Source organism: Vulpes vulpes, chromosome 5, assembly GCF_048418805.1.
Source record: "Vulpes vulpes isolate BD-2025 chromosome 5, VulVul3, whole genome shotgun sequence".
NCBI lineage: Eukaryota > Metazoa > Chordata > Mammalia > Carnivora > Canidae > Vulpes > Vulpes vulpes.
In genome coordinates, this window is record NC_132784.1 from 93,985,717 (window position 1) to 94,011,134 (window position 25,418).

Below are 25,418 nucleotides of genomic sequence, written 5' to 3' on the forward strand. Positions count from 1 at the left end.
GCCGCCGGAGCCGAGCGGCGTGCGCCGCGGGGAGCCCGGAGGAGGCCTGCGCTCCAGCCTCGCAGCTCCAGGGGCAGCACGGGCCCCTCCGGCCGGCCCAGCCTCGGGGCCCGGGGCCGCGGCCGCGGGGCTGCGGTGCGCGCGGCCGGTGCATGACAGCGAGCCCTGAGGGCTCGGCGGGCGCGCGGCCCGCGGCCGAGATGGGGTGAGCGTGGCGGGCGCGGGCGCGGGCGGGCGCGGGGGCGCGGGGCGGGGGCGGGGCGGGGGCGCGGGGCCGGAGCTCCGCGGGGCCCGGGGCGCCCTCCCCCGCCGCTCCTGCGCGCCCCGGCGGGGCCCCGCGGTCGGCGTCGGCGTCGGCGTCCCAGGCCCGCCTCGCGGAGCAGCGCCGGGGGCGCGGAGAGGGGCGCGCGGCCCTGCGCCCCGGCCTCTCCCCGCGCCCGGCTCCCTCTCCCGGGCCCCCGGCGCCGCTGGGGGAATGGAAAGCCCCGGCGCTGTGGGGGAGGGTGACAGGAAAGGGTTAAGGACCGGCGCGGCGCGGTGGCCCCTGGCGGAGGCCGAGAGTCACACCGCACGCGCGGCGCCGAGGGGTGCCTCTCCGCCCTGCTCTTTCCGGTGCAGCTCAGCTCCTGGACTGGCCACGGACGGAAAGCACGACCGGCGCTCGCCCCGGAGAGCCTCGGCCTGATCCACGGCTGCTCGGAGCGCGGGGTGAGTGCGCTCGGCCCCCGCAGGGCCCCCGCGGGGCGGGTGCCCAGGCTCCGCCGCCCGCCCTCGTTCATCCACCCGCCGCCGGCGCGGAGCAGCCCTTCCCCGCACCGGGCGCCGCAGAGCTCGCCCAGCCAACCAGAGGTGCCACCCAGAAGCCCCTGGGCACAGCCTGGCGGGACCAGGAGCGCAGCCCGGACGTGCGGCCCGCCCCGGCGTCTGCCTTCTGCGCGCACGGTCCATTCCCCTGGTGCAGCTGTGCGCAGGCAGCCCCCAGCCCCAGGGCCCACGTCGAGGACCAGCCCAGGGAAGGATGGTGGAGGTGGCATCATCTGCTGTCCACCAGGTCCCCAGACTGCACCCCTTGCCCTTGGTTTCAGTGTGCTCTGCCGGGCATCCTGATTCTTCCTCAGCCTCTGGGGTCGGGGAGGAGGGGACTCACTGATCAGCTCATCCAAGCTGAGCTCTTCCGTTGTCTTCTGGAGGTCTCTCTGTATCTCAGTGGCTTTTGGAAAATGCAAACACTAACACTTTTTCTGAAACTAGGAATAGGCCACTGAGCCTCTTCAAGTGGCCTCTGGCTCAAGGAAATGACATTCTCAAGATTTGCATTTTAAAAAAAGATTACAGAGAGAAGGCTCAAAGAAATCTTAAGGAACTGTAGGATTCCAGGTGACCCTAGGGTTAAGAACCTATCAGATGTTAGAAGAGGAAGAAGCCCTGTCTAGTCCAGCCTTATCAGCATATTTAAGAGGCGGTAGCCCTTCTCCCATCATCCCATTGAGACCAGCTCTGAACCTATTTTTCAGAGAGGATTTGAGTTTAATTTCTGGGGCTACACTCCCTAGAGCCAGTTGCTTTAGGGGAACTGGCCTTTGGAGAGAACAGAATGGGGGCAGAGATGGGGAATGGAGTTGTAGAGGGTTTCAGATTCTCCCCTGGGCTCTTGAGTTCTTGGATTTGATGGTCTCCTGCCCACCCCCACCCTCACCACAGTGTGCGCACGTGCACACGCACGCACACTCATACACATATGCTCCCTGCAGCAGTATATCCGTCCCTCTCCAGAGCAGCGCTGACCTGGCCACACTGGCCGCCTGAGCAGCTGTTCGCTCACAGCGGCAGGAAGTGGTGGGCCCAGGCAAGTGGGTGGGGAAGGGCTCCAGGCTCGTGTTGCAATCCTGGAGATTTGTGGTGGTGTGGTTGACGCTGCCTGACCTGGGGCCCTGCCTTCAAGCACTATTTCTGCTTCCTGGGACAATCCCAGGTCTGGATGCCAAAAACCCAGAATTCTCGGTGCCTGGGAGAGGTAACAGGGAAAAAGGTCTGTCTCTGTAGAATGGCCTCTGGGGAAGGGGTTGGAGAAGATTGGGCGTGAGGACAGGTAGAGTGCCCCGTGGGGACAGGCACAGGCTGTGGGCTGAGGGCCCCAGTGGCTGTATTTCTTTTTGGAGAGGTTTCTTAGCCTGCCTGTGCTTCACACTTCCTCCATCCCCTTGCCTCTGGAATGGCCACATGAAGCCCGTTCTGGGATGGTCGTGGTCACAGTTACCTGTCAGGCCACCAGTGTCCACCCCAGGAGTGGAATCCTAGACTCTCGTATGTTCTTTCTCTAGGCCGAAGGTGGCCAGCTGGCCAGGGGCAGGAGATGCAGAGCACCATCAATTACCTATGGCACACGGACGACCTGCTGGGGCAGGGGGCCACTGCCAGTGTGTACAAGGCCCGAAACAAGGTAGGATGCAGCCCTGGCCAGGCCCCCTGAGGCCGAGGAAGTTCTTGGCCCTGTTGGCCCCTGGTGGGCAGCAAGGGTGCTGTGTGGCTGAGCGGATGCCTAGCACACTCTGGAGCCAGGGGACACTGTGGCTTTGGGAGGAGGTGTGGGGAGTTCTAAAGGGCTCCTTGGGATGTTGCTTCTGTCAGGCAGAGTTTGGGACTGGAGAGAAAGAGAGGAAGATGCAAAGCCATCATCCTGGGGAGGTGGCAGCAAACCCAGGAATAGCAGCACTGGGAAGTGGGACTTGTTTGAATTCCCCCTGCCTTCATCATGGCTCTGCACTGACTATGTAGACATATCACAGTCTTGTGTCAAGAGCTGGAGCCAGAACAGGTTCCAGTCCAGCTTTGCTGCTAGCACCAGGGGTGGTTGGTGCCTATGTGGTTATTGTCACTAGAAACAGTAATAGCGGGGTGCCTGAGAGGCACAGTGGGTTAAGCATCTGCCTTTGTCTCAGGTCATGATCCCAGAGTCCCGGGATGGAGCCCCAAGCCCCATGTTGAGTCTGGCTCCCTGCTCAATGGGGAACCTGTTTCTCCCTCTCCCTCTGCCCCTCCCCCCGTTCCTGCTCTCTCTTGCTTGCTTATATTCTCTCTCTCCAATAAATAAATAAAATCTTTTTTTAAAAAAAAATGGTAATAGCAACGACCAAACATCCCCTGTGGGGTATCAGGTACACAAAGCCCTTATCCCGTCTCAGGGTTGGACCGGGCTATGTTCCCTCTGATTAGGGGAAGAAGCTGAGGGTGGGAGCCCCCAGCCCCAACCGGGCTGTCTTTGGTCCTGGCTGGTGTCAGGCAGGTGGGAGAAGCTATGTGGAGGCCTGGGGGCATATGTGTGCTTCCCAGGGCAGGAATGGGACTTATGTTATCCCGCATGGCAGAAATCCGGGGAGCTGGTTGCTGTGAAGGTCTTCAACACGGCAAGCTACCTGCGGCCCCGCGAGGTGCAGGTGAGGGAGTTTGAGGTCCTGCGAAAGCTGAACCACCAGAACATCGTCAAGCTCTTTGCAGTGGAGGAGACGGTGGGTCCAGTAGTTGGTCAGAGGGAGCTGGTCTGGTCCTTTACCCTCACAGGCTGGAAAAGAGTCAGGTCACATAGTAACGGAGACATGGTCACATGTTTGTCAGCAGGTCAGCCAGAGCAGCAACCTGTAGAGTAGAATAAAGAATGCTGAGGTGGGGGTATGTGTGGGAAAATAAAGATGGGAAGTAGGGCCTAATCAGAGAGGGCTTCCTGGGAAGGTGACCTTGGGCTCAGGTGTGTGGGGTCACCGTAAGGCCAAAGAGGGAAGGCCAGGCAGCAGCTGGGACCTAGACAATAAGGCCTTTTCACCTAGGCTGAGTCACCCTCCCCTTGAAAAAGCTGGTTCTTCACATAGTGATGGAAGGGGAAGAGATTTGCCTTCCCTGTCCCCAAGCTTCTCTCTGTCCCACCCACAGGGGGGCAGCCGGCAGAAGGTGCTGGTGATGGAGTACTGCTCTAGCGGGAGCCTGCTCAGCGTGCTCGAGAGCCCTGAGAATGCCTTCGGGCTGCCCGAGGATGAGTTTCTGGTGGTGCTGCGCTGTGTGGGTGAGTGAGCCCCTCCCTGACCATCCCCCAGGAAGTCCCCTTCCCCATCAGACCAGCCACAGGCCCAGCCCTCAGTGGAAGGCGAAGTCTCAGAGAGTCCAGCATTTCTGAAACAATGACCCAAACACAAAAGACATCTGTACCTGGAGGCTCTCCACAGACCTAGGGCAGCTGTTTAAAACTCCATCTTAAAAAGAAAAAAATCAAACCAGGTTGTACATCATTGTTTATAGCAGTGTTATTCACAATAGCCTTAAGATGAAAACAACCCAAATGTCATGGGCAGATGGATGGATAAAATATTATATGTACATATGATGGAACACTATGCAGCCTTAAAAAGAAATGAAATTCTGACATGTGCTGTTTGTGGATAAACCTGGAAGACATTGCCAAGTGAAGTCACGGGTACCATATGAATGATTCCACTCAGATGAGGGACCTAGTGCAGTCAAAACCACGGAGACAAAGTAGAACAGTGTGTGTGCCCAGGGCTGGGGGGATGGAGGCATGGAGAGGGATGGTGTAATAGGTGGTTTCTATTTGGGACAATGACCAAGTTCTGGAGGTGGATGGTGGTGATGGCTACACAGCACTGCTAGTGTACTTAATGCCACGGAACTGCGTGCTGGAAATAGTAAATTTTGTGTTAGGTATATTGTATTACAACTTTTAAGAATAAATCAGACAGGAGAGGGGGTGCTGTCCTTGGGGAAGCAGAGCTGTCATCCCTCTTGATCTCTTAGGGAATCCCGGTGGATTCAATACTCATGTCTTTGGGACCCCCTCCTTTGTCCTATGCCCCATCTCTGTTCTCCTGCTTTTCCTGTGGCCCTGTCAGCCCATGTGCACTCTTGCTCTGGACCCAAGGACAGGCTTCTGCCCCAAATAAGGCACAGACACTGAGCTGTTCCTGGCCAGGAGCTAGCAGCCCTGTCTCTCCACAGTGGCTGGCATGAACCACCTGCGGGAGAATGGCATCGTCCACCGTGACATCAAGCCTGGAAACATCATGCGCCTCATGGGGGAGGAAGGGCAGAGCATCTATAAGCTGACGGACTTTGGGGCCGCCCGGGAGCTAGATGATGATGAGAAGTTTGTCTCCGTCTATGGCACTGAGGAGTATCTGGTGAGTGGGCTGCTGGGGACCCTGTGTTCAAACTCAGGGCTGCCCGTCCACTTGTGACTCTCTCTGAGCTCCTCCAAGGGGCTCTGTTCAGTCCCCCTGCGTGTGGTAAGGTATATGTCACCTCTGCACCCCAGCCAGAAGAATGTATTCTGGAAAAGGTGGTGCTGTTGCCTGCCTGGGCCTCCCTGCTGGAGTGTCCCTGCCCGGGGCCCCTCTGCCCAGGCCCCCTGCCTGGGCCTCCCTTGTGTAGTTAATTTCTTGATAGGATCCTCACCAAAGATAGGGCACCACTGGTCACCACTTTCCCCAGGGCAGAGGGTGGACAGATAGAATGCTCTGGATGGTCTAGCTCCACACTAGTTTTTGAGATGACAAAGGAGGTGGTTCTGATAGTTCTGTTTTCACTGGAAGGTGGTAGAAGGAGGTTGGATGGATGGGGGCTCAGACCCTTGCCCACCCTCCCCCTCCATGGCTGCTCATTGGTTCTCTCTCCGGCAGCACCCCGACATGTATGAGCGGGCAGTGCTTCGCAAGCCCCAGCAGAAGACATTTGGGGTAACGGTGGATCTCTGGAGCATTGGGGTAACCCTGTACCACGCAGCCACTGGCAGCCTGCCCTTCGTCCCCTTTGGTGGGCCACGGCGCAACAAGGAGATGATGTACGGTGGGCCTCCAGCCCTGGGCCTTCCCCCACCACTCCCTGCTGCATCTCCTCTTCCACCTCTCACTTTGTGGTCCTCCTGGGGGCCACCCTGACCCAGGCTCCTTTTTAATACTTGGTTATCAGCCCATCAAACAAGAAGCTGAGCCCTGCCCTGATAGGAGAGCAGTGCTTATGGCAGCCCCGAGCTCCCGAGCTCCCTGTTAGAGCCACTCCCTCTGCTCCCTCCGTGGGCATGTGTGGCTCACCCACCTCAGCTGAGGCTGGAAAAGACACATGCCCAAAATTGGGGAGCCCACCAGGGGCAAAGGGGGGGCTGGACCAGGGGGGACACAGCCTCCTGGTCCCAGATGCAAGGCCTTCCCAGGTTTCCTGCTTCTGATCCAGAGGTGGCTGGAGGCAGTGGCTGTTTCTCCCTCGCGGGGCACCGTGGGAAGAGGTTTAAGGATTGGTGGGAAGGTCAAAACAGCCACCCTCTGCTCGGGGTCCAGCTGTGGGGACCTGGATTAGGTTAGGGAAGGGGAAGGAGACTGGCGGGGCGGGGGCTGGCCCAGAAGGCTCTGGACGTTGAGCGGGGCAGGCTTGTAGAGGGAAGCACAGGGCGGGCAGGGGGCAGAGGTGCAGGGGCAGCCCGCGACCGAGGTGGGGGGGGGCGGGGGAGCGGATGGCGGATGGAGCCCAGAGCTTGCCTGGGGGCTGCCTTGCCTGAGGGCCAGGACTCTCAAATTCCATTTCCGGGCCCATCTGGAGTGGCTGGCTGATGAGAGCCGGTGCTCTGCTTCCGGAGCCCTCCGTGCGGAGTTTGCCGTCCCTCGGAGTGTGACGGGCCAGGGGTCCCGCCGAGCTGGTCCCTCCTCGCCCCAGGTACCGCATCACCACCGAGAAGCCGGCCGGGGCCATCGCGGGCACCCAGCGGCGGGAGAACGGGCCCCTGGAGTGGAGCTACGGCCTCCCCATCACCTGCCGGCTGTCCCCGTGAGTGCGGCTGCGGGAGGCGCGGACCCACCTGAGGCTGGGCTGGCATCCCTGACGCCTGCGCACAATCGGGCCTGTGGGGAGGGCCCGGCGCAGGGGCAGTCGGCTCAGTGGACCACTTTCCCTGTCAGGGGGCCGCTTTCCCCTCTTGAAGCTCTTCCTCCCCACCCACCCCCACCCCGCCTTGGTCCTAGCTCTTCAGGACCTTATCGTGGAATGCCCTATTGCATCCTCAAAGAGGACAAGTCTGGGCCCTGGTGCCTGAGCGTATCCATGTCCGGGGTACAGGGGGCTGCAGAGCCAGCTGGTGCCCATCCTGGCCAACATCCTGGAGGTGGAACAGGCCAAGTGCTGGGGCTTTGACCAGTTCTTTGCGGAGACCAGTGACATCCTGCAGCGAGTCGTTGTCCATGTCTTCTCCTTGTCCCAGGCGGTCCTGCACCACATCTACATCCATGCCCACAATACGTGAGTGCATGGGTCTGAGGGACAGGCACCAGAACCTTCTCTACCCAAGCAGAGGGGTGTATCCTAGTAGATATGAGAGCTGCTGGGTCCAATCTTACTTTGGAAAAACTAATTCCATGAAATTAAACAGTTCTTCCTTGCTGCTAGACTCCAGAGATGCAGCAGCCTTTCCCATGCTAACGAACATTAGGAATCTGAGGGATGCGTATGTGCATGGATGCGCATGTGTGTGTTGGTGATGTGTTTCCCAAATGTGTTGCTCATGGAACCCATTATTTCTCAAATTCTAGGTGAATTTTAGTGGGAATGTCACAGGAAAGGGTGCAAAGGCAGAGGCTGGGTATTGGGGCTCCTGTGTTCTGTTCCTACTGTCCCCATCCACTCTAAGACATTAGCTCTAGCCTTTGTCTCTCCACCTTTGATAAGAATGAGAGTCATCCAGTCCCTCCCTTTGAAAAGCTGAGCCCTCTCCATGGATGAAGACTTACCTGGGGTTTGGGTCACCTGGGCCCTAGACCATGCTAACACTTCCTATCTTCTCCCTTCCACCCCCCGGGACCCTTTGTGTGTCTAGGATAGCCATCTTCCTGGAGGCAGTATATGAGCAGACCAGTGTGGCTCCCCAGCACCAGGAGTACTTCTTTGAGGGTCACCTCTGCATCCTTGAGCCCAGCCTGTCAGCGCAACACATCACCCACACGACCGCAAGCAGCCCCCTGACCCTGTTCAGCAAGGCCAGTGAGACCCCCAAGGGGCTGGCCTTCAGGGACCGTGAGTAGGGCCCTACAGGCTGGATCTTTTCTCCTTCTTACTTTCCACAAAGGACAGGAGGTTATGATCCAGGATATTGATTAATACTTTTTGTGGCTGTTTCTTTGGGCCCACAGGGTCCAGAAGGCAGATCTGGCCTCTAATTCTATCATGCCTCTCAAATGCTGTGGGACTCACACTTCACCTCCCTGGGCCTCACAGTGTCCACAGAGCTGTGAAAGAAACTTCAATTGAAACAGGGAGATCTGGATTTAAGATGATTTCCGCATCTCTGCGATTGGTGGGAGAGCCTCGGATGGTTTGGGTTGGAGAAAGCAGGAATCCCAGTTGCTAGAGCAAAGAAAGGTGGTCAGGGGTCCAGAGTTTTGTCTTCCAAGTTCTAGAAAAAGTACCATTCCTTCTTCTTTGAATGATGCCAATGTCATCCTCCTTTTCAGGGTCTCCAATGCTGGAAAGCAGACTTAACCTTGAAACTCCTAGGCCTGAGGGTGGTTTTAGCCCATTTTCTGGCTGTTTCTGGGACCTTGGGCATGAGGCTGTAGTTCTCCAAAGAGGACACCAGGGGGCAGTGAGGGACAGTAATTGTAAAGAAGCGCAGCAAGTGCATTTATTTAGGCTTGGGGGTGCTGTGCACAAGGTGGGAAGCTTGCTCTGGAAGATGGGGTGAGGGTGAGCGTGAGTGGGGAAGAACAAAAGATGAATTTAGGGTTTGTCCGGGACACACAGGCAGCCCCTCAGATAGGGTCTTTGTCTGCAGCCGCTCAGGACATCTCCAAGTTCTTCCCTAAAGTGGACCTGCAGGCAGATTACACCACCGCCAAGGTGAGAGGTGGCCCTGGTGGCCGTTGGCCAGGAAGGGTCACACAAGGGGTAGGGGTGGGAGTCCTAACCCTGCCCCCTGTGTATTTTAGAGTGTACTGGGTGCTGGCTACCAGGCCCTGTGGCTGGCACGGACCTTGCTGGCCGGGCAGGAGATGATGCTTCGGGGACTGCACTGGTTTGTGTGAGTACACCCGGGGGCTGAATGCAGAGGGCAAGGTGGGCAGGTGGGGTTGACCTCTTCCACACAGCCCGGGTGCCGTTCCCTTGGCATGGGCTCTTGGTCCCCTGGGAGAAGGGAGCTCTGACTCTGCACCCCTCTGCAGGGAGACGCTCCAGGCTACATGCAGACGGACGCTGGAGGTCACACGGATGGCTCTCCTCTTCCTCAGCAGCAGCCTGGGCACCGAGAGGTGGGTGTCCTGCTCAGGGTAGGGGGTGGGGGTGCGCTGCAGCAGGTGTGAGGCTGGCTCAGACCCCTCGGCCCTTCTCTGTCTGCCTGTTCTTCACCCCCAAATGTCCAACAATGCCCCTTGCCCCCCCCAGACCTCCCACTCTCCCAGCTGTTGGAGAATACAGAGGGGACCCCTACTCTGTCCCTCATCCCCATGCTGCAAGGTGACTGTACAGACCTCTCCCACCACCTAGTCACTGCAAGGAGAATGGGGCAGCCATGGGAGCACTGCCTTAGCAGGTACCAAGCCCCAGAGCAGCACTCCAGCAGAAGCCCTCATAGCCTCACCCAGCCCCCTGGACCTGACAGGATGGGGATCTGGGTGCTCTCATCCTCCATGCTCTTCCTTCTGGCTCTGCATCCTTTTTTTTTTTTTTTTTTTTTATGAGAGAGAGAATGAGAGCACAAGCAGTGGGGAGGGGCAAAGGAAGAGGGAGAAGAAGACTCCTCCCTGAGTACAGAGCCTGATGCAGGGCTGATGTGGAACTCCATCTCAGGACGGTGGGATCATGGCCTGAGCTAAAGGAAGACACTGAACTGACTGAACCACCCAGGTGCCACCTGTCTCTGGGTCTTAAACTGTCCTCACCTTCTTCACATTTCCTAGGCCCGCCTTGGGGCTCTGTGCCCAGTACTGCTCTGACTTGGGCTAATTAGGGGTGATAGACCAGACAAAGGGAGAGACTGGGGAGGAGGGAACCAAGCCAGAGAGTCTAGACATGAGAAGCAGGAAGACTCCAGTGGGCAGAGCACTTCCAAGGAGTGGGCATAGCCCCCCAAGTCTCGGAAGGCATGAGGCCATGGTACAGGTGAGAGGAGGGGGCTCTGCAGCCCAGGGAAGCTGATGGTAGCTGGAACCTTCCCTACTGGGAGGAGACGTGGGGTAACAGGAGCAGAAGCTGTGCTGAACATGTCTCATGTCCCTACTCCTCACATCCCCTGGCTTTTATCCTTAGGAAGGTCCTGGGAGTTCCCAGCAGTGAATTGACTCACTGCTGCCTTGCTTGGCAGGAGCGGTTCAGATAATGGGGCAGATGGGGTGGCAGTGTTGCCGGAAGAGGCCAAAGAGAGTCTCCAGATGACAAGGACAGAGTCCCTTTCAAATGGTGACAGAGATGCGGAGCTGCAGGGGCACAGCACTGGTCCTTGAGAGGAGCTCTGAACGGGGCACAGAAAGGGGGTCCAGGGATAGATGTGACACCAGGCACACAGAGGGTCCACATTCTCCTGGAGGAGATAGCCCTTCTCAGGGACTTAAGAGTGATGGGATGGTTGGGTAGAGGAAGACTGGAGGTGAGGAGGGAGAATCATGGAGGTCTTCCTGGAGGAGGTGAAGCTTTTAAGGCCAGAGTGAAAGAATACCTTGAGTTGTTTGGTCCTGTGCAGAGACAGAAAAGGAGGACATGATTGGGGAGATTGGAGGAGGGGTGCTGATGAGGTTTGTTTGAAGCCACAGTTAAAATGGAAAATATCCCAGGGTGAAGGTGGAGTGGGGCAGAGGGATAGGAAGGGAAGGAGAGAATGCATGGAGGGCCTAGAAGGTCCAGTTGGCAGGTTGAACCCAATAAAATGACCAGTAGATTTCTATCGTAGGTTCTTGAACAGGAAAGACATGGAGAAAGTATTTGGGGTATTTGCCCCTTTGCCCTAGACTGAGGCCTGTGGAGAAGGGACTCCCTGGAGCTGGAGTCCTGGGCCTGCTGGCCGCTGTTTTTGCCATTCTGGATGCCAGGCCCCCTCGGAGGCATGGTGTGCCTGGAGAGCTCAGGCTCGGAGGAGCACCTGCTTCAAAGCATATTTCAGCCCCCCTCCCACCAGAGAAGAGTACAGAGCGCAGGAAGAGCACTGAGCAGAGCGTCAGAGGGCCACTCCAAGCTCTTCACTTGGGACCTTAGGCCACTGTTCTCTCTCCTAACCTGAGCCACTATTTTTTCTTTTTCAAAATAAGAGAACTGGATGATCTTGGAGCCCTCCCACCTTTGACCCTTTGTGATTCTGTTCTTTTGTGAACATCCTCAGACCTGTAGATTCTGGAATCTGACACATTTTAACAAGTACCAAGCATAAAGTGGCTGCCATTGCCCAGCCTGGTCACTCATCTCTCCCTCGGGCTCCTCAAGACGGGCTCCCCAAACCAGACTCCCTTGGCAGAGTGTCCTTGCCTCTGTCGTGAAGCTCCCTGGTCCTTCTCAGCAACTGCTGTCATGTGGTGGCACTGGCTCAGAAAGCCCCAGTGCTTCCCTCACCACCAAACAGCGTATGTCCCTGCTCTGTAGCCGAGCGCTTTAGCTCCGAGGTCCTGTTGGATGCCCACAAATGCTTTGTTGGGAAGCAGGAAGGAGATTTATCTCTCTGTTAGGTACACAAGATCCCCAAGTCTTGTAGAAGTGAAGTGACCCCAGGTCATGGAAGACAGGAGGGGTGGCAGCTGGGACTAGCACTCAGACCCATCTCTGCTGACTAGGTCAGCCTCAGCTGCTTCTGCCAGCAAGCATTGCACACCCTAAAATCCATTTGTACGCTCACTAATTCATCCAACAACCAGGTACAGAGGAACTACTGTGTGCCGAACACTGCTGGGCACTGGAGATACAACAGTAAACTCCTGCCTTCATGGCGCGCCCACTTCGTGCCTAATTCTCCCCTGTCCTCTCGCCTTCCCCTCTGCCAATACCATTCCCAAACCAAAGCACGCAAGATTCTTTTTCCCATGATTGTTATCGTGATAGAAATAGTATATGCTAATTGCAGAAAGTGGGAAAATACAGATAAGCAAAAACGAAATGAAAATGCCGTGTCCTTGTCACCCAGAGCTAGGTCGTTGCACGGTAATAGTAGACGCCCTTCTAGGTTGTCTTCTGCTCTGTATATAAGTATATATATTAACTGACGTGAGACTCTCTAGTACTTGCTCTCTTATAACCTGCTTTTCTCAGCTGATGAGCTCTCCGGCCCCATGTCAATACATTTTCATCTCGTCTAAAGTCATCCATACTCAAAGGTCTCTAACTTGCTCCCTACTTTCCTTTTCTAGCTGGTTTTATCCAAACCAGGATCCAACCCAAGACCACACTTTGTGTCTAGTTGTTATGTTCCTTAAGTCCATTTTAATCTAGACAGACTGCCTCCCCCCTCCTCCCTTTCCTGACACGGGATGTCGCAGGGGCAACACCCCCTGCCCCACTTTCTGGACTCTGCTGTTTTCTCTAGATACCCTTTGGATTTGTTTTCTTCTTTCCCAACATTTCTTATAAACTGAGAGCTCTGAAGCCTGGGGGGATTCAAGTTGAACATTCTTTTGGCCAAATACATCAGAGAGGACACCGAGTATACTTCATAGCCTCCCACCACTGGGTGGGGACAGCCTGATTCCTTTATCATGTGGTCACATTTTCCCTGTGAAAGAACCAGTGTGAAAGAACCACTTTGGCACAATCCAAGTGCCCGTGCCTTGATCATTAATCATGGATTTTAGCACCATGCCCAAGCAAATAACTTCACTGGGGGGCAGCATGATGCTAATATTCCAAGTCTGGAACATTATTGGCTAATATTCTATAAAATAAGGCTTTTCCCTTATTAGTCAGCTATTGGTTACTATAAAATACAGTTTCTATTGGAAAGGAACTTTATTCTTTTCCTTTAGTGATAAACATTTCTAGGAGGGAGTTAGTTTATTAACAGTCACCTCGCTGCATGGACTCATGAATTTTCAAGATTCTCGTTTCCAGCTATCTCCATCTTTATTCTTTACGGTGCTCAACAACAGTACAACTTTGTTGGGTTAGGGGCCTCTTGAAATTGGTTCCTTCAATCCAACCACAAAACTCCGCAGATACCCCAGAAGCCAGCAAGGCTGTCCCAAAGAGGTCAGGCTCTTCATGTGGTCGTGGAGCTCTGCCTCCCAATCCCCCAGCCGTGTCCTTTCTCTGTCCTTCCCTGGAGGTTCAGCAGTGTGGCTGGGATGCCTGAGATGCAGGAGCTGAAGAGGGTCACAGAGCTGAGGTCCAGGCTGCGGGCTGTGAGTGAGGCTGGGGGGTGGCTGGGGCTAGGGGGGCAGCTGTAAGTACAGAGCTGGGGGGCAGAGGTCCAGCCAGGCTCCTATCAGAACCCTGACCTGAGGACCCCCCGGGGGTCTGCCTTGTTTTATCCTCCAGTTGGTGGAGGCCCTCTCCAGATGCTCCCACAATATCACAGAGACCCAGGTGAGCCTGAGCAACCTGAGCTCTGAGCTGGTGAAGAACCGGGATCAGGTACATGCGGACAGAAGGTCTGTGGGATTTTCCTTCTTGGTGGGGTGGGGGTGGGAGCAGGGACACACAGCTCCGAAGGTCCAGTAGCATTTTTAGGAACCAATCCGCTTTCTCCTTTATCTTAGCAAGGGTGCTGGGGTGTGGGGTAGTGGTGTGGGATCCAAGAATGTGCATGGCCCTCCCCTGAGGCTGGCCTAAAGGAGAAGAGCACCTGGGGTCCTTCTGGGAATTTGGAGAGAGAATTGGAAATCCTAGCAGGTGCAATGGTTCTTTTTAAAGATTTTATTGTTTTTTTCATGATAGATACAGAGAGAAAGAACAAGAGAGAGAGAGAGGCAGAGACACAGGCAGAGGGAGAAGCAGGCTCCATGCAGGGAGCCCAATGTGGGACTCGATCCTGGGTCTCCAGGGTTACGCCCTGGGCCGAAGGCAGACGCTTAACCACTGAGCCACCCAGGTGTCCCAGGTGCAATGGTTCTAAGTGAAAGAATAATTTCGTTCCATTTCCCTTTCTCTTCATTGGCTCTGCTCAATCCCTGGATTGACCCTCCTACTTCTGTCATCTCGTTTAATCTCCACAATGATGCTACTACTAGTAGGCCTCTTTTGTAGGTGAGGAAGCTCACTCTGGGAGGTTAATATGCCCTGGGTCCCAGCCAGTCAGTGACAAATGATAGACATGGGGCTTCGTGTCATGTTTGCCCACCTCCAAAGCCTATGTTCTTGGCCTACACCAGGGATTTATGGCCTCGAAAGCCTCATTCAACAAACATCTTTTTTTAAAGATTTGTTTTTATTTGAGAAAGAAAATGAGCAGTGGGGAGGGGCAGAGGGAGAGAGAGAAACAGACTCCCCACCAAGCAGGAAGCCTGATGCGGGGCTTGATCCCAGGACCCTGAGATCATGACCCAAGCTGAGGGCAGATGCCCAACCATCTGAGCCACTCAGGCGCCCCCTCAACATTTTAATGTCCTCCTGCCTACCTCACAGCCTGGAGTGTGGGGCCCGCCCTGACTAGTACCCATTCTCCCCAGTACCTACTCTAGTCAGTGCTGACTGGGATCCCTAACCCAGGCCCTCAATTCTAAAATCAAAGAGCCCTGAGAACTGTAGGGTTTTATTTGTTTGTTTTGGCTGCAAAACCTGACCTCAGCTTTCATGAGTCTCTTCTTAGTGTTTGATGAGGTTTTGGAATATAGGTGAGGTTTGGTGGGGTGAGATCCTGAGCCAACAACCAAGAAAGAATTCTTGAGACGTCTTTGGTTCAAAATGGTGATTTTATTAAAGCCCCGGGACAGGACCCGTGGGCAGGAAGAGCTGCTGCCCCGAGTCTGTGAGGGGTGGTTGATTATATACCTGGGAATTGGGAGGGGTTTGAGGAGAGCGTACTCTCTAAGCAATTTGGGAGCAAGGTTTTCAGGACCTTGAGGGGGCTGGCTATTGTTGGGAAAAGGTCACTTATTACCGTCTAATAAAACCTGAATCATGAGACCCTTCAGATGGATATCGGTGGGCCATGTGCTAGGGGATGATCACCAACACGAATCTTGGGGGGTACAGATGAAGGAGATTTCTAAAGGAAATTTTATATGTAAAGTAGACTTACAGGCACCTGGGGGGTCAGGCAAGGATTGCCTTCTGCCCTTAGCAAAGTGTGAACATTGAGGCAGTTGAGTCTGTAGAGGAAGGTCCCTTTGCCTGTTTCCAGGACTTTGTCAGTGTGCTGTTCCGGGCTTGTGCTTTGTCCCCAGCTAGTCCTCTGTTCCCCCATCACGTTTATCCCACTTAGAATGAATATTCTTATAGTTCTCTAAAGGTTGAGGGTATTTGAGGGGCGCTACCCCAGACCCTGCTCAGGCTGTCCCTGACAGCCTATGTCTACTGAATCACCTTTCTAAAATCAGAAGACAGTTCAGAATTCGGCACATATCTTGCCTGAGTCTTTTGGATAAAGACTGAATCTGAGGTCTTGTTCACCCCATGTTCTCCAAAGGGCAGGCGCCTGGGACCTGCAGAGCCCTGGAAGCAGCTCGGGTCTGACCCAGAATCCAGCTCCAGAAGTAGCTGAGGTGGGGTCACTGGGAGGAGCTTTGGAGGAAAGTGGAGCTAAACAGGCCTGAGGCTGGGGAAGAAGAAACATTCCCCCATGCACACACACACACACACACACACACACACGTATGTGCACACACATGCACAAACCCTCACGTCACACCTGTTTGTATCCACTTGAAAAGGGGAAGGAAGAAATACTACTGACTTTAAACCTCAGGAGGTGAAGGTCCTTGAGAGGTCATCTCCCACATCCCCCTGCCTACATGCAGGACTGAGGACTGTGGATTCATCCGTGTTTTAAATAGGGGTTGTCCATTCATTATTTAAGCGCCTTCCATGTGCCAGGTGTTGGATACGCTAGGAGGGCCCTCCTCCTACCCTCCCCAGGCTTCTGCCCCACTCCTATCTCCACGGGCACTGCTGGCCTCACAGGACCCAAGGCTCCTGCCTTGATTCTCTTCTCAAGCCTTCTAGTGTAGCAAAGGCCATTGTCCTGTGGCCTGTTCTGCAGCTTTTTGTCTGTCTCATCTCTTACTAAACACCTCGAATGTGTGTGTGTGTGTGTGTGTGTGTGTGTGTGTGTGTGTGAGAGAGAGAGAGAGAGAGACAGAGACAGAGAGAGAGAGAGAGAATAAACATGGGACTCAGGTGGCTGGCCGGCCCCACGGCAGCTCAAACAAGCTTAGGGACAGGAGAGACACCCCCACTCCCAGTCTGGCCCCCAAAACTGTGGCAAGGAGGCTCCTTCTGCAGGCAGACAGCTGTGTGCTCCCCAACCCTCTGCCAGCCATGCCATCCCCTCTCCCCTCTTTATTCTGTGCTGTTTTATTCTCCCCTTGCCTAGTCCCTGTCTTCTGCCCACAGCATCCAGCAGATTCAGTGTTGTTTGGACAAGATGAACCTCATCTACAAACAGTTCAAGAAATCCAGAATGAGACCAGGTGAGCCATGGGGGGAGAGCAAACCACCCCCTGCTCTCCCTTCCCACCATTCCGTCCTTCCTTCCCTCTGCTCCTCCGGCTGTTCCTTCATGCTCCACCTACTGTGTGGATGCTGCTGTGGGGTGCCAGGGTGCTGCTGCTCCAAGGCAGGGCCCCTGCCTCTAAGCTACCTGCAGATGCTGAGGGACGGGAGCCCTGTGCCTATGGCCAACTAAGAGGCTTAGACAGCATGCATGGGGCGCTCAGATGGCTGGAGCCCCACAGTGACAGCCGAGGAGGCCCTTGGAAGAGACCCCTCACCTCTGTAGAGCACTTTACAATTTAAAGAGTGTTTCCCTATCCATTGTATTTTTGGCTGTTAAAACAGCTAGGTTTTCCAGATAAGGGAGAGTCTGAAGAAATATCCTATGGTCACTGGGCCAGCTGCCTTGCCTGTATTCTCTGCTTATCCTCACAAAGGACCTCTGGGCAGGAGCCACTCATTTACAGGCTCAGGGATGCAGCTGCTTGCCCAAGGTGCCTGCTGTCATGGGACAGGGTAGGATGGAACCTGGGGGAGGGCTGGGGCTGGCGGTGAGGGCCCCTGGGAGACCCCAATTGACTCACACATCAGAAACCAACCCCCTGTCTCCTGGGGCTCCTCCTCATGTGTGGACTGCAGGCCCTGGATTTGATGCCTAGATCTCTAGCCCTGGGATTATCTAAAAAGCTCTGTCTCTTAGAAATGTGATGCCAGCAACGTACCTAACTCTCCAGTAACCAATATTTTAAAAATAGAAACAAACAGGTGAAATTAATTTTCATAATACATTTTATTTAACCAATATTTGGTTACATACAATAAATGTACATAATACATTTTATTATTTATTTTTATTATTTATTTATTTATTATTTATTAATATTTATTTTAATATTTATTTATTATTTATTATTTTATTTATTATTATTTAAATGTATTATGTACAATAAATGTACATAATACATTTTATTTAACCCAGTATGTCCAAAATGTCATTTCCACATGTAATCCATATAAACAAAATTATTAAAGAGGTATTTTACATTCTTTGGTGTGTGTGTGCACGCCAAGTCCTTACAGTCCTGTGTGTATTTGACACTCACAGCATGTCTCTATTTGGAAGCTGATTTTTTAGCAGACTGAACTGGACGCCTGTCGTCTTACTAAAGCAGTAAAGCTGCATTTATTGGGAAAACAACATTTTGCACTGCTCCGGTTTTAAATTTTTAAGTAATTGAATTAATTGGATTAAAATAAAAATTCAAAAAAATAAAAAATAAAATAAAATAAAAATTCAGTTCCTGAGGCGTGCTGGCTACAGGTCAGGTGCTTGGCAGCCACACGTGTCCAGCGGCCACTGGCTCGGACATAGAGATCTAGATGATCTTCTCTCCTTCAGACTCAGTTCTGCCTCTGGGGTCTGGCTGTGGAGCAGGTGAAGAGAGCAGCACAGGAGAGGGGGAAACTGAGACTCTCCCATTCCTGACACCCTGCTGATTTTTTTTTTTTAACTATGATTTCCAGAGAACCTGAGAGGCTTTCTGCCTCCATCACTGGGATTCCATCATCTTGCCTCACTACCCTTCTGGGCACCTCCCATGTGCTGGAAACTGTCCTCCAGGCTGTGCATGATCTTAATTTATTTAATGCCTGCAAAAACTAGAGGCACCATTACCCTCCCCTGTTAATAGATAAGGAAACCAAGACCCTAGGAGGTTCAGTAGCCCAAGCAATCCTGGTCTGGATGCTTTTAACCACTCCGCTTTATGGCCTCAAAGAGATTTGTTTTCATTGGTCTGCCAGAGTCCCTTATGAAAACTAACAATGAAAGGAAGCATAGCCCTTGACAGCAAACCCCCGGAATGTTGAAAGACGCCACTCTGAAAAACGCTTCTGGTTGTCCCTCTCCCCTCACACCAGCCTGGGTGTTTGTTACCTATGAGGAATGAAGAAGCCGACTCGGTGAGGTGAAATCACACCTCTGCAACCTCCGGCGACCAGGAGGCCGGGCTGGGACTTGGAGCTGGGACATTGCTAGTGCTCAGCTGGCCGAGAGCAGGGCCCAGGATGAAATGCCAACGAGGGGCTTCTGCTGTTAGGGACCTGGGTGGGAGGCTGCTGGGCAACCATCCTGCATCTTGTCATCTTGGGGAAGCTTCTAGCTGGGAGGCCCGTTCCCTGGAAGCCCAGGAGAGGGCAGCGTCTCCCAGCTGGGAGCATCTGCAGTAGGTGACTCCCTCAGTGAACCAGCGCTTCAGGGAGAAGTGGCTGGTCTCTGACCGGGAGGAGGCAGTGAAAGAGAGGTACAGGGTGGTGGCCTGACTCACCCAGCGCATCGCTACAGAGTCCAGCTGGCCCTGCCCGCAACTTGAGCAGGAATGGGGCCTGTGAGCTGTAGGCATCAGTCACACCGGGAGGGGTGTTGGATGAGGAGCTGGGGCTGACCACACGTCCTTCGAGGACCACTCATCCAGCACCCCCCACCTGAGATGTCCCCCCAAGTACTCATCTCTCCACTCCTGGCCCCAGGAGCCCTGCAGCAATTTCTCTGCAGCTTCCCTGGGCTCCTCTGTACCTCGTGGCTCCACGGGGCTGTGAAGTCCCAAAGGGCCAGACTGAGCTTATCTTCATCTTTGTAATTGTCCCCAAGCTCTTGTGGCATTCTGTTTCATTGACTGATTGGACAGGTGACATCATTCCTGTCTGTTTCCTTCAGGGCTTGGCTACAACGAGGAGCAGATTCACAAGCTGGATAAGTGAGTAGCCCGTCCCCCCTGGCAGGTGGGTGAGCAGGAGGCAGGAAGGTGGGTGTCACCAGGGAGGAGCTGTCCTCTGTGCCTGACAAGGTTCGATGAAGGATCCTGATCCCAGGCTGTAGCTGGGCAGCAGCAGAGCGGGTGACTGTGTCGGGCAGTTATCTGGGGCCCAGGGAGGGAGACTGAGTAGCTCACTCAGAAGGAGCTTTCTCTGAAGTTTGATGTAATTGGACTTATCTCTAGCGGGAATAAGACTGTTTGTAGTATTTCTTTCCCTAATTCTCCTCCCTGATTTACTGCTTCCTGCTTCCTGCTTCTGACCTTCCCTTGTGCTGTTCTCTGCTCCTCTGTCTCCTAGACACTAATCTTCCAGGAGGCCCTCTCTGATTTAAAGTGGTTATTTGGAGACACAGTCCTCCAGTTCGATGCCCACCCCTGACCCTTATACATTCTTCTCTCAATCTCCGGCAGCATCTCGCCTCCCCCGTGAGGACGGAGCTGGAGTGTGTCTGTTCTCTGAAATCCCCTTGTCCTTCTCCCACATCTCTGTCGCTGTGCTCTGCGTCCCTGCCACTCTGACCTCCAAAGTTCGTGTATGTGCAAGCCTCATGCCGTCCTTGTTTGGAGAGGCGGCCCTACTGTGGATCCAAGGGCTGGGCGTTTCGGCGGTGGAGACCCAGGGATGCTAGCCGTGGGCACAGGTGGGTCTGGCTGATTATCTCTATGCCTCGGTGTCCCTGTCATTTCAGGGTGAATTTTAGTCATTTAGCCAAAAGGCTCCTGCAGGTATTCCAGGAGAAGTGTGTGCAGAAGTATCAGACATCCCTGGTCACGCACGGCAAGTGGATGAGGTAACAGTTTGGCCCTCCTTCCTGAGCTCACGGACCCTGGGGCCCTTCCTGGCCTTGCCCTTCGGGCTTCAGAGAACCTGGGATTTGCAGAGCCCTGATTGAGGGGAGATGGTAGTTAAGGAACAAAAGCAAAAAAAAAAAAAAAAAAGGTGGTTTTGTGCACCTGGGTTATTTCTGTTCATTAGCTTATTTAATCCCACAATATACCCTATGCAGTATATACTCTTACCCCTCTTCACAGATGAGGAGACTGAGGCTCAGAGCACAGGTCTCCTCAATACTACACAGCTAGTAAGTAGCAGATCCAAAACTAGTAATGGGTATGACTGCCTCTAAAATCTGGGTTCTTTCCATGTTCCCAGGTGGTTGTGTTGGGAAGCCCCTTCTCTGGGGAGAGCACAAGATTCCTCTGGGATGAGGCCAGGCAGGCTTATAGACTTCTGGTGGTCAGGGATGCAGGGGCCTGCAGAGGCCCTTAAATGGAAGCCCCTTACACTGTCCCCTCTAGGAGTTTCAGCTTTTCCCCTCTCACATGAGCCCCTCCCTCCTTCCTCTGCCTGCAGGAATACTGGCCCCTCCTGGGAAGAAAGGACAGGGTCCCAGGCTCATATGACCTGTGGGCTTTTTACGGGACTGAGACCCAGGCACTCACCCACCCTCACAGTAGAGTACAGCTCCTCCACCCCTAACCCACCCCAAATTCTGCTTTAATTGGTCTGAAGTCAGGCTTCATATCAGCATTTTAAAAGCACCTCCAGGGGGATCCCTAGATGGATCAGCGTTTTAGCGCCTGCCTTCATTTGGCCCAGGGCTTGATCCTGGAGGCCCAGGATCAAGTCCCACATCGGACTCCCTGCGTGGAGCCTGCTTCTCCTTCTGCCTGTGTCTCTGCTTCTCTCTGTGTGTGTGTGTCTCTCATGGATAAATAAATAAAATCTTAAAAAAAAAATAAAATAAAAGCACCTCCAGGTAATTTGAATGTGTAGGTAGGGGTGAGAACAACCAGTGGCTTGTCTGTCCTCGGATTGGTTTCCTTTCTGTGCAATAGGGACAGGTGGCTGCTCATTCCCTCCACTTAGAGAACAAGAAAACTCCTAGAGGAGTCCTGACCTTGATTGGCTCTGGCAAGGGGGCAGTTCCCATAGGAGGTGCCCTGGGATGAGCTATCCCCTGCGGGTCTGGAGCCTGGCCTGGCCCTTAGCTCATCCTCACTGGCATGTATGATGGGCCACAGCCATGTGTGGTTTCACTGCCCCTGTGGTTCTGGCGGGACCCTTGGCAGCATTTGTCAGAAGTGTCATCAGCATTCCCCCAGTGAGACAGGGAGGAGTTGAGGGCACACAAGGAGTTGCAGACAGAGGTAGGGAGGGAAGCAAATGCCCAGACCCAGCCATCCGCTCCAGCCTCTGCTGTCTGGAAAGCCTCTTCCCCATGTCTGTGGACCCAAAGGACAGCTGGGTGGGCCCCGGGAAGAGTGAGCAAACCTAGATTTCTTATCTGTTCTCTCCAGGGAAGTGCATGAGACCAGGAACCATTTGCGCATGGTCAGCTGTTCTGTGGCTGCCTACAACACAGAAGCCCAGGGAGTCCAGGAGAGCCTCAGCAAGGTACGAGATCTGCAGGCCACAGTGCCACTGAGAGGAGCCGCGTCCATCGGGCACCCTGGAGACGTGAGGCCGTTCCCCTGCCTCTGGGCAGGGCCATCCTTGACAGAGTCTGTGTCCAAGCACACAGTGGCTTGGAGGTCTCTGACACACAAATGTGCTCTGAGGTGGGGACAGAGAGAACGGAAGGCACTCCCTGGTGATCTCAAACTGAAGGGCACTACAAGGACAGAGCTTCCAGAATGCTAGGACATCTTCCTCATGCCCTGTGCAGCCAGAGAGGTTCCAGGCTACTCCTGAGAGCAGCAATGTGAACCCTCCTTGGTCTTTTGGTCAGCTCTCTGGGGAGAGACCAACACCGAGGCAGCTCCCAGAAGGCTGCTCCTCTGGTCCCCAAGCCCCCAGACCCCGCAGCAGCCTCGTTCCCTGGTTCCTTCGAGGCTAGCTGGGCTGCCCTGCCCCTTCTCCGTAGCTGTAGCTCCAGGCTCATGCTGAGCCATCAAAGGTGTGGGTTGGCCCCAGGGGAGAACTTGGCGGGCTGGACAGTTAAATCCAAGCACAGATACATGAGGGTGGTTTGTGTCAACTGCTTCCAGGATGGGAAGAAAGGGCCTGCAGGAAAGGCTTGGGCATTCAGGAAGCTCCAAGGATGCAGGCTGGGGGGCATTTTGTTGCTCTTTTTCTTACCCTTACTCACACCTCCCTTGTGAAAAACCACACCCGTTGGCCCATCCCCCCTGACTACAGTGTGGTTTCCCTTCAGATCCTCGACTGGTTATCTCACCAGCATCTTCAGGACAGAACAAAGGAGGCTCAGGTCTCACCACCCCCCACAGCTCCCTATCCCAGCCCTGCACTGACAGACCTGGTTCTCCAGTAAGTTCTAGAGAGACAGGGTGTGTGTGGAGGGAGGGGAGTGGTAGAAGAGGGGGTATGGTACAGATGTTAGAGCCCGAGGGGTTCTGCCTCAGGCCTGGGAGGCAGGAATAGAGAGAGTCTGGATGTCCGGCTTCCTGGGGGAGCGACTGGCAGGACAGCCTCGGCCCCAGATGCCCCTCTTGCCTCTGCCTCCAACAGCATGCAAGAGCTCTGTGAGGAGATGAAACTGCTGGCCTTTGACCTGCAGGACAACAATCGCGTCATTGAAGGGTAAGGAGCCCCCACTGTGTGCAGGGAAGGCTGGTGACAGGTGTCAGAGCCCTGCCCTGTCCACAGCTGAGTTGCCAGCCTTGTGAGGTGTAGGCTTCCACTGTAGTCCTGAGGACACGCACCTCAGTGCAGTCAGGAGGGGGGCTTGCAGGCATGTAGGATCCAGGCCGTGTCCTGTTCCCCTCCACGCAGACTCTGCCCAATGGCTCCCCCAGACCCGCTCCTGCAGCCATTGGCACCGTTCACAGAGGGCTGCGGTTCATCTCCACGGCCTACACCAGGAACGGCAGCGCGGAGCTTGGGTTAGCGGCCTGAGGCCTGTGTTTGTCTGGCCTGCTGGTCTCTGTGTTCCTGTCCATGCACAGGCTCCCCAACTCTGGATCCTGCCCCCGTTAGATTCCCCTCCTCCTGGGGAATGAGGGGGACTGGAGGGGATGCGGGGAATGCGCCTCAGGCCTCAGACTTTGGGATTTTTTGCACTAGTAAAATTCACAAAAGGAAGCTAGGAGATAACAGTGACCAACTTCCCACAGGACCAAGTAAGCACATTTAAAAGGGAAAAAAAATCCTGCCACCTAGTAGTCCTGCTTCATAAAGCACATTTTTTAAACACCAAGAAGGAGGGACATAATCTCAGCATCAGGAATGGTCCTTGCCCTGAAGCTCATGGCCTGTTTCCGTACATACACACTTGTGCAGGTGCGTGTATGTGTACGCATGGGCACAACCCCCCACAGCCACACACACACACACACACACCCCGTCCTATGCCTGTCACTCCCCCACGGGAGGACCAAGTGGCATAGTGGAAAGAATCTGCAGACTCCAACAGGATTTGTCTCCTCACGGCTCCTTACAAACTGCATAACCCTCGGAGGTTTTGCCAGGCTCTGGGCTTCAGTTCCCTCCCGTGTGAAATAGGATGAATGATCCCAAGCTCCTGGTGGTAACTAGGGGTGAATTCAGATGAGCTATGCCACGTGCTGGGGTGGAGAGGGGTGGAGAGGGGTGCAGAGGGAGGCGCTCACTAAATGCTCAGTGTTCCTCAGAGGCTGTGCCAGTCTGGAACCCTGGAATTGGGGCTACGAGCTAGGGACCCCAGAGCAGAGCTTGTGGTTGTCCCCAGAATTGCAGTGTCCTCAGGCTGAGGAAGCCTCCCTGCCATATCCCATCCCAGCAAGGGGAGACTCCATCCTCTTAAATACCCTTGAGGAGGAGATTCTTTCTAAAACCTCCTTCATGGGCAGGAAGTTCTAATTTTAGTGCCAACATAAATTTTTCTTGCTGTGATATGGGGTCTATTTACAGATAGCTCAAAACTTTATTTTAAGTGAATTTTTACTTCCTTCTTCAGAGCTGTAGCCAAGGAGCCCACATAACTATTTGAATTCCTCTTCCCCTCCTCTTGACCTTTTGGTTGCAGTAGATTCACCAGGGGAGCTTTTTAGATTATGGCTCCCAGGTCTGGCCTCCAAAGACTCTGGGTGCCTCCAGGGGTTAATAAACCCCCCAGGTGATTCTACTGTGTAGTCAAGGAGGAGAACCAGAGAGTTCTTGTGGGCAGGGTGGGGGGTGTCAAGCACTGGACAAGGAGATAGCTGAATGGCTCTGTACTCCAGAGAAGTTGAGTGTGTTGGGTCCTGGGGTGTGGCCCACAGGCTTCTCTGCCTGGGTGGGAGAAGGTAACCTTTATTTTTCCTTACAGGCTAAGTAGGCCCCCATCGGCTCCTGACTCCTGACATCTGAGCCCCATGGGGTGCCCAACATCCTGAAGCATTAGAATCATTCAAACGCTGCTCTCCTGCCTGCAGTGTGGGGCCTAACACAGGATGGTGTCTGGTCCCGTCTCGTCAGCCTACCTCCCTCCTGGCCAACAACTGGGAGATGTCACCAGCATTACCTTCCACTGCCTTTCTGGCAGCAGCAGCACAGCAGGCCCCAGGGCACCAGGCCACCCCTGTCAGGACCCACTGCCTGGGCTGACCTTTGTGTCTCACACAGGCTCAGGTACATCTCCATCGCTCCGGCCTGTATAGCTGAAGCCAGCAGGCCACGGGGAGAAGAGGCTCAGATCGGCCCGCCCAACCACCTCCTCTGGTTTACAGGGCTTCGATTCTCAGGGAACAGAAGAGGAGGCCTCTGGGAATTTCCCTAGGATGCTGGGTCAAATGACCTCAATTCAGTCTTCCTTCCTCTTAAGGGGTTTCCATGTTGAACATCCTGTGATTTCTGGGAGCCCCCACTCTCAGCCCCAGGCATTATAGAGCCTGATTTGTTTGGGGGTTTGGCCTGGGTGCTAGGTAGGGCCTCAAGGATCCTCACCTTCCTCTCTCCCTGAGGCACTGTCAGGCTCTGGGATATGCATCCAGCTGTGGTCAACAGGGAGCACAGGCCTGTAAGTCCAGATCAGAGACCTGTACCCTCAAGAAGTGGAATAAACATGGCCTTCTTTTCTA

At 54.4% G+C, this 25,418-nt stretch overlaps 1 protein-coding gene across 11 annotated transcripts; it reads left to right on the forward strand.

Annotated features, from left to right (window-relative positions):
- On the forward strand, window positions 1-25,418 carry IKBKE (inhibitor of nuclear factor kappa B kinase subunit epsilon). Of its 11 annotated transcripts, none has more exons than XR_012001789.1 (22): window positions 1-205; window positions 619-708; window positions 2,322-2,440; window positions 3,366-3,506; window positions 3,925-4,054; window positions 5,002-5,183; window positions 5,682-5,842; window positions 6,709-6,819; window positions 7,108-7,287; window positions 7,862-8,058; window positions 8,816-8,880; window positions 8,970-9,061; window positions 9,204-9,290; window positions 13,277-13,352; window positions 13,489-13,601; window positions 16,504-16,580; window positions 19,319-19,358; window positions 19,830-20,059; window positions 21,720-21,816; window positions 22,577-22,689; window positions 22,891-22,962; window positions 24,668-25,418. XR_012001789.1 is itself a non-coding variant. In XM_072759458.1 (22 exons), the coding sequence occupies exons 3-22, from the start codon at window positions 2,354-2,356 to the stop codon at window positions 24,699-24,701; spliced, it is 2,157 nt and encodes a 718-aa protein (XP_072615559.1). In that variant the 5' UTR covers window positions 1-205; window positions 619-708; window positions 2,322-2,353; the 3' UTR covers window positions 24,702-25,418. The 11 variants fall into 11 exon arrangements, 7 of the variants coding, with proteins under 7 accessions (XP_072615559.1, XP_072615561.1, XP_072615562.1 ...); XR_012001786.1 differs by having other exon boundaries at window positions 19,947-20,059; XM_072759458.1 differs by lacking the exon at window positions 19,830-20,059 and adding an exon at window positions 20,108-20,209.

What these genes read in the sequence shown, in the direction of transcription:
- IKBKE (XM_072759458.1), top strand. Translation starts at nt 2,354, where the DNA reads ATGCAGAGCACCATCAATTACCTATGGCACACGGACGACCTGCTGGGG. An exon ending in ATGGCACTGAGGAGTATCTG is followed by an intron (nt 5,184 to 5,681) that starts GTGAGTGGGCTG and finishes TCTCTCCGGCAG; the next exon opens with CACCCCGACATGTATGAGCG. An exon ending in ATCACCTGCCGGCTGTCCCC is followed by an intron (nt 6,820 to 7,107) that starts GTGAGTGCGGCT and finishes TCCGGGGTACAG; the next exon opens with GGGGCTGCAGAGCCAGCTGG.